The following is a 13,816-nucleotide window of genomic DNA, read 5'->3' on the forward strand; positions in this document are numbered from 1 at the left end:
GAACCAAAACATCAATCTAAGCCAAAATCAAATTAGCAAGAACATAACCATAGTTGTTTAGCTTATGCAATTAATATACTAAAATCAAAAATCATTGTAACAACAAATATTTCCAACTATAATATGACACCACAGAATATCAGTGAATCCTTAACTAAATCCAAATACTTAGATTATCCCTATATTTCTACCTTAATTGTATCTCAAACTATTTTTGTTATAAATAGTTTTTGTTATAAATGTATTTCCCCCATTAAACCTTAACAAAAAAAAATACCACAAGCCTCAATACAATCAAATTGATCTCTCTATAACATTCATTCTCTCTTTTTCAATATTTCACTATAATGGTTAACTAAGTTTTTGCAATCATTTCACAAATAGTTGTCCCGGTATATATATTACACATAGATTATACACTGATATACACATATTATACATATATTATATACTCGCTGAGTCATTTTAGGGTCTTTTAGTTTAAGTGGCTATGTAGATGGTTATTTAGGTTAATTCTTCCGAGTTTTCTTTGAATCTGACTTTTCATATTACGTTATATTATATATTTTCAATAACAACATTTTACGATCGGAACCAAAAGATATCCAAACAAAAGACGTTGTTTTAGAGAGGTTTGACTGTATTAATTTCTACCTCGATTTTCTCCCAAATTTTGGCTATAAATACCTTACCCCAATACCCCCCCCCCCCCCCCCAACACACACACACACGCCCAACCAACCAAATAATATCCACACAGATTACGTCATTGTAGAGAGGTTTGACTGTATACCTTACCTTTCTACCTCGATTTTCTCCCAAACTTTTTGCTATACCCCAATAACCCGAACCCCCCAGATCCACCCCACACCCACCCCCACTCCACCCCCAGATCCACCCCAAACCCACCCAATGGACCCAAAATATTCATTTCTTCCAAAAGGTGTCCAACCAGATGAATCATCACCACAATGGTTAAGCAAAGGTGATAATGCATGGGAATTAACAGCAGCAGCCATGGTGGGCTTACAAAGTGTACCTGGGCTTGTAATTCTATATGGATCAATGGTTAAGAAAAAATGGGCTGTAAATTCAGCTTTTATGGGCCTTTATGCATTTGCATCAGTATTAATTTGTTGGGTTTTATGGGCCCATAGAATGGCTTTTGGTACACATTTAATGCCTATAATTGGTAAACCAGAACAATCAATGACACAAAATTATTTATTAAAAGAATATACACATAAGAATATACCAACAGCTGATTATGTATTTTATCAATTTGCATTTGCTGCAATTACTGTGATTTTATTAGGTGGTTCATTACTTGGTAGAATGAATTTTTATGCATGGATGATATTTGTACCACTTTGGGTTACATTTAGTTATACATTTGGAGCTTATAGTATATGGGGTAATGGATTTCTTGAGAATATTATTGATTTCTCTGGTGGTTATGTGATACATCTTTCATCTGGAGTTGCTGGATTTACTGCTGCTTATTGGGTAACATTTTTTGTCCCTTTTTTTTTAATTGCTTTGATATGCGTTACTCGAGTCGAGGATCCTTTGGAGGGGTTGCAACCTCTCTTTCTCTAGGAAGTAGGAATAGGGTCTGAGTATACTTTTACCCTCTCCAGACGTCATCCATTTGAATTACATTGGGTATGTTATTGGGAAATATTTTACTAGACATTCTTTATCCTTTTGTAAGGGGAGCCTTGGTGTAACTATTAAAGTCATTGTCACGTGACCAGGAGGTCATGAGTTCAAGCCGTGAAAATAGTCTCTTGCAGAAATGTAGTGTAAGATTGAGTACAATAGACCTTTGTGATTCGGCCCTTCTCAGACCTAGCGCACAGCGAGATCTTAGTGCATCGAACTGCCATTTTGATTCTTTTGTCCTTTTTTATCTTGAGACGAGAGTCTATCGCGAACAGACTCTCTATCTCACAATGGTAGGAATAAATTTGCATACACCCTACCCTCCTCAGACCCTACGTTGTTATTCTTTATCCCTTTTCTATTTGAAAATAGAAGTCCTACAAATTTTACTAAAGTAAATAATAAGTCTACATATTCTCGATTAAAAATAGAAGGATATCGGGTAGCTTCATGATCAATCAGTCAAAAAACTTATTGATTTAATTGAAAAGGACTAAGAAGATTAGTTTAACTAGCGTTTCAGGAGAATCTACTTTGGGGGAGGTAGACATCGACCCTACATTATGAGTATTCAGACTATAACAGTTCCGACGAACAATCACTCACTTATTAATTTTTTGGTAGGTTGGACCAAGACATCCACATGATCGACAACATTTTGCACCAAACAACATAATTCACATGCTTGGAGGTGCTGGTTTTCTTTGGATGGGATGGACTGGTTTTAATGGTGGATCTCCATTAGCCTCTAATTTAATTACATCATTAGCCATTCTTAATACACATATTTGCACAGCCACAAGCTTGTTAGTGTGGCTTTCTATGGACATGATTTTCTACAACAAAAGTTCTGTTATTGGAGCTGTCCAAGGAATGATCACTGGCCTTGTTTGCATCACCCCTGGTGCAGGTTAGTAGTTTCGCGACGGATTGAGAATTTGAAGTTTATAGATTTTAAATCAAGTTTAATTTTGTACATTCTTTTAAATTCTAGTCCTTTTTGTGTTATTACTGATTAGGTTCGAAGTTACTCTCTTTAAACTTTCTATTTTACCCCTGATGATATGCTCTTAAGTCATAGAAACGTCATGGCATGTTTAAGATCAGAAGTTATAACCAGGATACTTCTCCTAACAAATCAAAATTCGTTCTTCAAACGTCGCATCCTATTTTATACCATCATATAAAATATAACTAAAGATGTTACTTCTTCTGTTTCAATTTATTGGTCTTATTTTTCTTTTTAGTTTGTTTAAAAAAACGTTTTTTTTTTTCTTTTTTGACAATTTTTTCTGTTCTAACTCCGCATAACATGTTTAAGACCCCAAGATTAAATGACATTTTGATACATTTTAGATATCTTTAATTTAAGACCACAAGATTCAAAGTTCTTTAATTTTACTTTATTAAACTCCGTATCAGGTCAAAACCATACAAACAAATTGAAACATCACTACAATCAAAAGTTCCAACGAGGATACTTCCCCTATTAATCAAAATTGTTTCTTTCTTTTAAACTCCGATCCCGATCAAACACCATCATATTAAATAAAACTCAAGACATTTTATAACAGTCGAGGGTCTTAGCAAAAACAGTCTCTCTATCTTCACGAAGTAGCTGTAAGGTCCCAATCAAATATCCTCAAATAAAATGAAAGTCAAGATAATTTATAAAATGAAGTCGAGATCTATCGGAAACAGCCTCTCTATCTTCATGGGTAGGACTAAGGTGTGTACATCCTACTTTCCCCTGACCCACCTAAGATTACATTGGGTATGTTATTGTCATTGTTGTAAAATAGAACTAATAAATTGAGCAAAATGTCCTAACACCATGCTCATTGGCAGGTATAGTTGAGCCTTGGGCAGCAATACTCATGGGAATCTCATCAGGCTCAATACCATGGTACACAATGATGGTTCTCCACAAAAAATCATCATTTTTCCAAAAAGTTGATGACACATTAGGTGTTTTTCACACACATGCTGTAGCAGGTTTACTAGGTGGAATCCTCTCTGGAGTCTTTGCAAAACCTAAGTTATTAAGGATGTTTTATAGTTCAGACAAGTATGGTCCTGGTTTTTTATACAGCGTAATTGATGGAGACATCAAAAGAGGACTAAGACAAATGGTTTATCAACTTCTTGGTGCTGCATTTATCACAATATGGAATGCTGTGGCTACTAGTTTGATATGTATTTTTATAAGTAGAATTGTTGAATTGAGACTTCATGAAGATGATCTTGAGATTGGTGATGATGCTGTTCACGGAGAAGAAGCTTATGCTTTGTGGGGTGATGGAGAGAGGGATCCGCCGCGCTTTAATAGGACACCTAAAATTCCTTCTTTTTGTCGACGACATGAAACTAGTCAATAAAGAGTGACGAATTCAGAATCTAGAGTTAAAACAACGATGGACGAACCAAAACCAAATTTGATGTGAGCCTCACGTCTATATATCGCTCAATAAAGTTTGCTTCAGTTCCAATCTCAATTTATTTTAATCACAAAAGTGTACTTTAGTTGAAAACGATCAATATGTAGAATCTGAACAAGCAATTGGTGAGACTCGCGAAGAAATATTCACTTTGATGTGTAATACTATATGTTACTTCATTTATTTAGCATCGCGCTACTTAATTGTCTTATTTTTCTTAAAATCCTGCATCAAATCATTTCTTTTGACCCGAGGATCTCTACCAGAAACAACCTCTCCACCACAAATAAAAGTAAAGTATGTTCTACAGATGTCACTTGTAAAATTACACTACACTAGCATTATTATTCAATAATTTTAAGACGAGATCTTTAATATAGAGATACATTTTCTTTAAAACAAAAAACATATGTATATCCATAATTTTAGCCAAAATGTAATAAATTCTTTTATCCTAGACTAGATAGAGGCATGGGAATCCATTCTCTTCAACTATTAGAAATAGCAAAACAGTTGAAATTATCAATTTTCAACAGTGTAACATCCAGCACAAAGAAATTTTAAAACTTCTGCAGCCATAGGAGATCACTACTACCTGAAGGCACAAGAAAGAGCGTTTCTTCCCGGTTAACGACTCAACACAACAGAAATGCAAGTAAGGCATATTAACTTCATAAACCAACCTTAGACCTACGCCGTTCATCCAGCGCGAAAGTAAATCACGATATCATGTGTAAGAGAGATAAGTGTTGGGATCTGGCACACAACCTAGAATATGGCATTGCAAAACACAGAGAGTACTTGACATAAGCAGTACAGTTTCAAAAGTCAGCTAAGCACGAGCACACATACATTCATTAATTGGTACCGTTATACTAAATCTAGTCGAACCAAACTTAAAACGATCCTTACAAGTAGTTTTCCCTTGTCAGTAGGGTCACCAGATGCCCTCCTATCTGCCACCACGAACATAGTTCCTTTCATAAGGAGAATACGATCTTTCCCTTCTTGACCTTCCCCCATAAGGCAGCTTAGGAGAATAATCTCGACCACCACGATAAGGTGGTGAGTGCCTTGGGGATCTTCGGTACCCATGCCCAAAGTCATCACGGCGCCCATAATCATCACGGCCACGATACCTACCACGGTCACCACCGCGGTCGCCACGGAAACCTTTGAACAAAGAAAAACAATCATTCAAGAATTCCAAGATCTTTTGCCCAAAATTACAAAAAACTAATAGAAAGAAAGACTCACCGTCACCCCTTGCGTTCTTAAGCCCAAGATAGTGACCTGGCGTAGGAGTCCTCGCACGTTTTCTCCGTGACTGAAAAGTAGACATATGGTTTCCTTAATGTGAAGTATGAACAGGTGCACATTTACATCAAAGAAGATGGAATATCTAGACTAGACAATATACTCCTTTCTTGAAGTAAGCATGGACACAACACTTTTCAAATCTAGCAAAGAAAAAAGAGTTACTTACCTTCCCCTTACATGTTTGGGTAGGAAGTTGGCAAAGCAGATAACTACATTCTTTATAAATATGTATTAAGATCATGCTAGTCGTACAGTAAAGCAACTTAGATATTTGGCATGTTCCATCCAAGCAAAAAGTTGTGGGAGATGGAGACCAACGCCGGATTAGAAGATTGTTGATAATGACCCGTAGATTAGTTGAGAGTATTTGCTGAGGTTGTATAGATGTTGTACAATATAGTTGCTATGTCTAGTTGATCAGATGCATGTGAAAAGCTGTTTTAGCGAGCCATTTGTCAAGCTGAATGATTATAATGTTGCAGGGCTTTTGTCGCTGCAGACAAAGCTGATGCAATGTCTTCTGAATAACCACAAAATCTCCAAGTCACGAGAAGGTAGAAACGCAATCAAAACGGACATGGTTCACTAACTTAACACAAAGCAGCTCACCTTCTCTACTGTTATGTAGCGGCCTTCAAGGACAGACTGATTTAGGTGCTTAATGCAGCGATCGGCATCCTCAAGACTATCCATTGTTATAAAAGCAAAACCACGAGAGATACGAGAACGTGGCTCCACAACCAAGAAAGCTGATTTTACCTGGTCGACAGAAAGTAAAAGAAAAAACTCAGAGCAAGTCCAAAAATTTGAGATGAGCGACGGAAAGCAAATCCAGCCAAAAACGCCACCACACCACAAGTCATCGGTGTACAGGTCAAGAAGATACTACTCGTATCATCAATTTAGGGGAAAAAATGAAAAGAAAAAAGGAAAACAGTTATTCCAAAAGTAAAGAGCATTTTTGCCAAGAGAGTATAAGGTTACACATGATTTTGAAAAATAAACCTTGCTTGTGAGCAAAGAGGAGACACGAAATAGAACACGGCGGAGGAATGAGAAACTAACTTGCATATAAAACAAAGCAGAATACCAACCTTTCCCTCCTTTGAGAAATGCTCCTCAAGATCCCTTTGTGTCACCCTTGTGGATAAACCAGTCACGTAAAGTGTGGTGCCAGGATTAGTAGGCTCAGCCCTGAATAAACCATGGAGGAATAAATTTTAGCAACTTAAAGCAAACTCTTAACAGTACAAAAGCAAAATGCGTAGGATACTAAACAACACTACAAGAAGAAAGACACGGACAAAGAAAAATTTAAGTTCCAACAAACCTCCCGTGACTTCTCGACCTTGATCTGGACCTGGATCTTCCTCTTGGCCTCGACCATGACCTAGACCGGGATCTAGACCTTGACCTTGATCTTGCCTTTTCTTCCCAAGGAGAAGAAGAACGTGAATACCTGGAAATTGCAGGAAGTACAACGCTAAACCAGTTGAAAAACAATAACATAAACAAACCACATCTTACATACAAATGCAAACCAGAAGAATTTAATTTTAGAAATTGATGCGACAACAGTTCTCAGTACTAGTTTAAAATTAGAAATTCACTTAATAAGAGAAAATACAATGCAATGGTGTGATGGAGTAAATGCTTTCTCAAAAATGCCATGCTACCACAAATAAGTTTAAAAAAAACAACTATACCTCATCTCGAACAAGTTAGAGTGCGCTATACAATTAAGTTAGAAGGACTGGCCAAAAACTGAAAAGCTAGAGCTTGAATTGTATCATAGTGAACACCCTCCACCAATCAATGATACTAGTTCACTTTCATAAACAATCAATGAAACCAGATATTTTCAGTAAAATCGTAATTAGATCCTTGAGATCTAACTGCACTCTAATGTCACCTCAGGAGGCAAAACCAAAGAAGATTTTTTCTTCCAGCTCCATTAACTAAACCGCATACTCTTATTTCACTTCAGGGGGCAAAACCAAAGTACATTTTTTCTTCCAGCACCATTAACTAAACCACATACCCTTGTTTCACTACAGGAGGCAAAACCAAATTTCTTCCAGCACCATTAACTAAACCACATGTTCTTATTTAACTTCAGGAGGCAAAACCAAAGTAGGTTTTTTTCTTCCAGCACCACTAACTAAACGGGATATGCATCCAACCCAAAAATATGGACATGTAACATTGCTCCAAAACTGGGCACCAGCCAATAAAAAATCCACTAATTCGTACTTTTGCCTTCAGTATTCCGGATGTTCTACATTTACCTCTTCAATTAATCTGTCTTAACACATTCCTCCAAATTATCACAGTGGTTGTAAAGCCTGTATAAAGGAGGAGGACTGCAGTAGGCTGAGAGGCAGTTGAGAAATAGTCTTAACTATTATGACTCCAATAAATACTGAAGGACTTTGATGAAGCAAAATGGATGCAGAGGATTCATATAGCTGACCAACAAATTCATGTCTGGGTTTATATTCATTACAACCCGCATTTCAATTGCAGATCGCGCTATAAGGCCCAACACACCTTTTTGCCTCTGATAACAGTAACTGATTTCCAATCCAATAGGAAATATAACCCTATATTTTAATCATCTATATAATGAAAATCTCATTCACAATCGATCGTGGTTCATCATCCATGACCTTTCTTTTTGACAGATAAATTCAAGAATCAAATTCCAAATTGACCAAAACTAAGGTTTGTTAGTCGAATAATTGAAGGATCAAACATCATAAGTGGAATCCATTGAGCTGGTGTACCCTCTAGTACTATGGCACCAATTAGGAAAGGATGGGTCACAAAAAGAACGTCAATAACATCTTCATAATACCTCTAGTATGAGCTAGAGGGTAAGCAGCGTGGAAAAAGAAAGGTTGGTTAACTATAACAGAAAGAGCAAATGTAGAATGGTTTAAAACTGCTGGGAGCATGTCTAGATAAGCTAAAACCAAGTCACACAGTTGCTTTCTCTATGTCATGAAAGCAACGTATCTTAATGGATAACCATTTATTTGCCAAGAAAGAGAATTATTTCCCAGAAACTCATTCAAACAGTTTCAACCCCATATTTGTCTCCGCTATATTGGATAACCAAGCATATCTACATCAACCTCACTCGGGAGTAATAAGATACTTCATTAAGAATTAACCAATGCCTCAGCATCCTTTTTCTTGTCACAACAGTCTTTTCCTTTTCAAAGAAAGAAAACCATAGCAAATTCTCTATTAACCAAGTCCTCCAACTTTGACCATCTAAATTTAAAGTAACTTTTGCCTAGTTCTTTTGTAAAGGTTGAAAAATAACTTCAATAAAGAGAAGAAGCATTTTTTAAACAATAACCCCAAATCAAGCTACGAGAAAACAATTAACAGAGCCATTTTCACATTTTTAAAATAAAAAGTGGGAAGGTAAGCCTTGAAGTAGCTAGTAAAGTTGTTGTCATGCCAAGAGGTCACGGGTTCTAGCCTTGGAAACAGCCTCGGGCAGAAATGCAAGGTAAGGCTGTATACAATACACCGTTGTGGTGGGACCCTTCCCCGGACCTTACGCATAGTGGGACTAAAGCTCACGCTATGCGCAGGGTCCAGGGAAGGGCCACACCACAAGGGTGTATTATACGTAGCCTTACCATGCATTTCTGCAAGAAGCTGTTTTCAAGACTTGAACCAGTGACCTCTTGATCACATGGCAGCAACTTTACCAACTACTCCAAACCCTCTTTTCTCTCTCTCTCACACACACTCACATATACACAAACACACACACACGCTTTCTCTCTCTCACACACACACCCACAAACACACCTTCTCTCTCACACACACACTCGGGTTCTCTATCTCTCACCCCCCCACACACACACACACGTGCGTTCTCTCTCTCTCACCACCACCACCACCCACACACACACCTCTTCTCTCTCTCTCAAACCCCCCTCCCCCCGCGCCACATACACACACCCCTCTTCTCTCTCTCACCCACCCACACACCTTCACACAGACGCAAACACACACACACACATATATATATGTAATAAAAAAAGGATGCGCACCTTTTTACAGGAGGAGAATCATCAGCCTGCAAACAATCACAAAAATAGCAAAATTTAGACTTAATTAACAATGTAAAACACACACACACACACAACTAGAGAGAGAGAGACTTGCCATTTTCTGCAGAAAGAGCAAACCCTAAATCACCGAAATGGAGAGATGTTTTAGATGTAGTCTCGTTTCAAAAGGGGGAGAAAGGTTTTTCTAAACAAGGCAATGAATGCACTTTTTGATTAGAAAAATAGTACATAGCCCTCCAAGTCTTTAATTAAATAAAAGGTTAAGTGGGCCTCACAATTTTATTAAGTTGAAGAAATAAAATTTTTTGAACAACTCAAATAATTGTTCGATAATTGAATTAGTTATTCCAATAACTTTATACAAGTATCGAATAACTTTGATAGTTGTTGAACAATTTCGTAAATCTGAAGAAGTTGTTGGAACGAAAAAACTTTTAAAAAAAATTCAAAATTTTTTTTAATTCTTTCTACTTAATTTTAAAAACTTAAATACCCTTGCGTAATTGAAAAACTTGTTTGTTTTAATTTAAAATCCCTACTAATTTATGTAGATTTTTTTTTTTTACTTAGTATTTTTAAAGCAGAAAATGTACGCATTTGGTCATGAATATTTTAAAATATTTATTTGGTCATAAATATTTTAAAATATATTTACCCAATATTTAATTAACTTTTGATGATAAATTTTCAAATATTTTTTGCCAGTCACTTTCGTATGTTTGGACATATTATTTGGGAAACATATTTTTCCTTTAAAAATTTACAAAAATTAAAATTTGACCCAAATACTAATATTTTCTAGTATTTAAAATTTTGAATTATTTATCAAACAATGACAAATTATATAATCGAACACTATTTTCATATTTTTTTCTAAAAAATCTCTTTGAGAAATTTATGATCAAACGGATCCTTACATTTTTTTTATTCACTTTTTAAAAATAATTCTAATTTTTTTATTTTCATAAAATAAATTAATTTTCATAAAACTCTAAAAAAGGTTAAATTTATTTTCACTTATTTTTTATTTTTAACTTCAAAAATCCTTCATTTTTAAAATACTACTAAACACAACTTCAACTCTATTTTAAACTTAAAAAAATATTAAATAAAGTAAAAAAAAAATTATGATCAAACAGGTTCTATATGCCTCTGGTTGTAGTCAAATTAAAGTGTCACATTTACACTAACGCTGTGATGGTACTAATTTTTCTTATGTTGAGTGATTTGAAATGTATTTACCCATTTAGAAAATACCTAAAATGTTTATAAATTTAATAGCTTAATTTCAAGTTTCTCGAATCTATTATCGTGAAAATAGGAAGATTGGTAATTATGTCACACGTTATTTTGGTGTATGACGGATAAATAGAAGTTTGAATTCAATCTATGATGTAATAAGAAGGTGTCATCAAAATCTAAAAACAAATTTTATAGAGCGCCACTAAAACAACTTATTACTAATAGAAACTTAAAAAGAAAATAAAGACTGTTGCTTAAAAGTCGTCTCCGCCATAATCACCGTCGTCGTCGGCGAGATCTTCCTCCACTTTCTCCGCTGCGTCATCGGCGATTTTGTCCTCCAAATGATCAATACCCTCTGCTATAGCCAGTCCACCTAACGCCCCTGCTACTGCACCCACAGCCAATCCTGTCCCCATTCCAAACTTGCTCTTCTTCTTCTCCTCTTCGTAACCAGACCCTACACCTGGCTGCCCGTAGCTTCCGTCCCCGTATGCCGGCTGCCCGTATCCTCCCACATCGTATGCTGGCTGCCCATAGCTTGCCTGACCATAAGGCGGAGGTGGTGGAGGTGGGGCGCTGTAAGGAGCACCATAACCTCCGCCGTAATTATAAGGTTGGGAAGGAGGGGGCACACCGTACGGAGGTGAGTAATAGGCATCTCGAGCACGGTAGTACTGTGGCTCACGTACAGTAACCCGTACTTCTACCTTTCCTTGAGGACGGCCAGAAGGGCGTTTGAGCTGGAGGGTACGCTCCAGCTCACAGCCTATACCAACATCATCGACGACTTCTCTAAGAGGAATCTTAGCGGATCCGATGAGAGGCTTGGTGTCCTCTTCTGAATTAGCATGAACGATGTCGATGTACAAGGTGGAATCTTCAATCTGAGAATTCAAAGGGATGACGAGTTTTTCGTTCCAATAAGGCGAAGTATCGCCTTCTTCGTCGACCTTAGTGGACCCTTTAGCATTGGGATCAACCCAGACAACTGCGTAGGGCTTCAGGGGACCGTAACGCCAGTTGACGTTCTTCAAATCCTTGGCTGATGTTATTTTTACTTCAACTTCGTATCGTGATCCCATTTTCAGGCAACGTTGAAAGGAATAATGTTGCACACTCTAGAAGAAACTTTATAGGTGTAATGGAATAGTTGGGTAGAAATGTGAGCAAACGATGATTCTGGAGTTGAGTATTTATAGCACGTAATATGACTGCTTTCTAAATGACGTTTAGGAAAAACAGCAACCAGTCGATTTGTTTCTTTGAACTTTCATTTCTGCCTTTTGGCCGCCTTGATATGGGAGTAATTGGGTCCACATTGACAAAATTACATAGCGATTTTTACAGGTGGGGACCAATATGGCCATCGATTTATTAAAAATATCAAAATATATTATATATTATATATTTAAAATGACATTAAAATAAATTTTTGATGATCAGTGTGTGTAACTTTTATAGAAATAAAAAGCATACTCTTTTTTATAAAATATTTTTATATAAATATATAACTCACATATTACATGAATTTTATAGAAATAAGAAGTACAACTTACTTTTTTTTATAAAAAATATATATATAATTTACATAAGATATGAGTTTTATAGAAATAAGAACGATAATTTGCTTTTTTTGAGTATTACCTTTTTTATAAAAGTTAACTTTGTTATCCAATTTTTCATTAACAAAAAAGCTAAAATTTAAAAAAAAAAAAAAGTGAGTAAAGTCTTTTTTGGTGTCATTTTAAATACATGACATACTTTGATATTTTTAATGAATAGATGACTTATTTTGATTGTCCACTCTATTTTGAGCTTCAATTTATGTGACATTTTATTTTTTGAGATGATTATTATATAGACTTTCATTAATAATTTAAAATGTATTTTCATCGTGTTGATATAAAACAAAAATTGCTACTTTTCTTATAGTATTTAAAAATCTAACTTTTAGTCATTATTCAAATTAACTCTTGTGAAACAAAAATTGTTATATAAATTAGAATGAAAGAAGTATCATTCATCCTTGTAATTAATAAATAATCAGTGTAATAGAGTTTTAATTTTTACGTGTGAAAAATTAAGATATTACATGTTATATTTGCAACTCCGTGATGGTATTTATTTTTTAAAAATGAAATGAAATGAATAATCAGTGAGTAATTATTTAAGAATAAGTAATAATTTATTTTTGATATCAACAACACCTCAATATAAAACCTCTTATATATAAATAGGTCTACAATAACATTGATTTCTTGAGGTCAAATAAGTAATTATAAGCAAAAGATGAAAAATGTATTCATAACTTTTAAATGTCAAATTCGTTAGACCGTTCAAATTATAGTTCTCCTATGTAATTGAAGAGGACTCCACTCTGTCGATATCCTGTTTGTCATCTATTTGGTTTGTGATTTTACTATATCATTTTATGACATACACATATTAAAAATTACAACAACAATAACATACCCAATGTATTCCCACATAGTCGGGTTTGGAGAGGGTAAAGTATACGCAGCATGTAAAGTAGAGAGGATGTTTCTGATATACCTCGACTTAGAATCGATAACAGTATAATAAACACAAAAAATAAGTGCATATAAAGTAGTACCGTATGCAAAATAAACTAACACAGCTACCCACAAGATAATACTACAACCACAACATAATGCTAAGAACTATCTTACAGAAATCATAGACATCACACAACACCACAAACAAAAAACTACTGATACAAAAGAACGCTCTTTTACTGTTATCGACGCACTCCCACCTCCTAACCTCTACCTTAATCTGTGTCCTCCACATTTTTCTACTAAGGGTTATGTCCTCCGTAAGCTTTAACTGTTCCATATCATACCTAATTGGAATAGAAGAAAAATGATTATAAACTACAATAATTAAAAATTTAAATTATTTTAAATATATAATTGACTATCAATACTACAAAAGTTTGAAGAAGGAGAGTATTATAAATTAGCTAACAACTTAAAATAACAAATTACAATGTCAAAAAAGTATTATAAATTACAATACTTAACAACTTAA

At 35.2% G+C, this 13,816-nt stretch overlaps 2 protein-coding genes and 1 pseudogene across 2 annotated transcripts; 1 reads left to right on the forward strand and 2 right to left on the reverse strand.

Annotated features, from left to right (window-relative positions):
* The first annotated feature begins 761 nt into the window (after positions 1–761).
* LOC107868216 (ammonium transporter 2 member 3) lies at positions 762–4,286 on the forward strand. The gene is made up of 3 exons (XM_016714840.2): positions 762–1,506; positions 2,290–2,575; positions 3,514–4,286. The coding sequence occupies exons 1-3, from the start codon at positions 913–915 to the stop codon at positions 4,041–4,043; spliced, it is 1,410 nt and encodes a 469-aa protein (XP_016570326.1). The 5' UTR covers positions 762–912; the 3' UTR covers positions 4,044–4,286.
* A 133-nt stretch (positions 4,287–4,419) lies between these two features.
* Positions 4,420–9,751, reverse strand: LOC107868217 (annotated as a pseudogene).
* A 1,180-nt stretch (positions 9,752–10,931) lies between these two features.
* LOC107868215 (protein SRC2) lies at positions 10,932–12,052 on the reverse strand. Its single transcript, XM_016714839.2, has one exon. It carries the CDS (start codon positions 11,845–11,847, stop codon positions 11,017–11,019), a length of 831 nt encoding a protein of 276 aa, XP_016570325.1. The 5' UTR covers positions 11,848–12,052; the 3' UTR covers positions 10,932–11,016.
* Positions 12,053–13,816: the final 1,764 nt, after the last annotated feature.

This window comes from Capsicum annuum, chromosome 4 (genome assembly GCF_002878395.1).
Source record: "Capsicum annuum cultivar UCD-10X-F1 chromosome 4, UCD10Xv1.1, whole genome shotgun sequence".
NCBI classification, from domain to species: Eukaryota; Viridiplantae; Streptophyta; class Magnoliopsida; order Solanales; family Solanaceae; genus Capsicum; species Capsicum annuum.

Bases quoted from the DNA above. Each gene is read 5' to 3' on its own strand.
- LOC107868216 (XM_016714840.2), top strand. From the start codon at position 913: ATGGACCCAAAATATTCATTTCTTCCAAAAGGTGTCCAACCAGATGAA. The intron at 1,507-2,289 runs GTAACATTTTTT...ATTTTTTGGTAG, and splicing joins GATTTACTGCTGCTTATTGG to GTTGGACCAAGACATCCACA. The intron at 2,576-3,513 runs GTTAGTAGTTTC...GCTCATTGGCAG, and splicing joins TTGCATCACCCCTGGTGCAG to GTATAGTTGAGCCTTGGGCA.
- LOC107868215 (XM_016714839.2), bottom strand. From the start codon at position 11,847: ATGGGATCACGATACGAAGTTGAAGTAAAAATAACATCAGCCAAGGAT.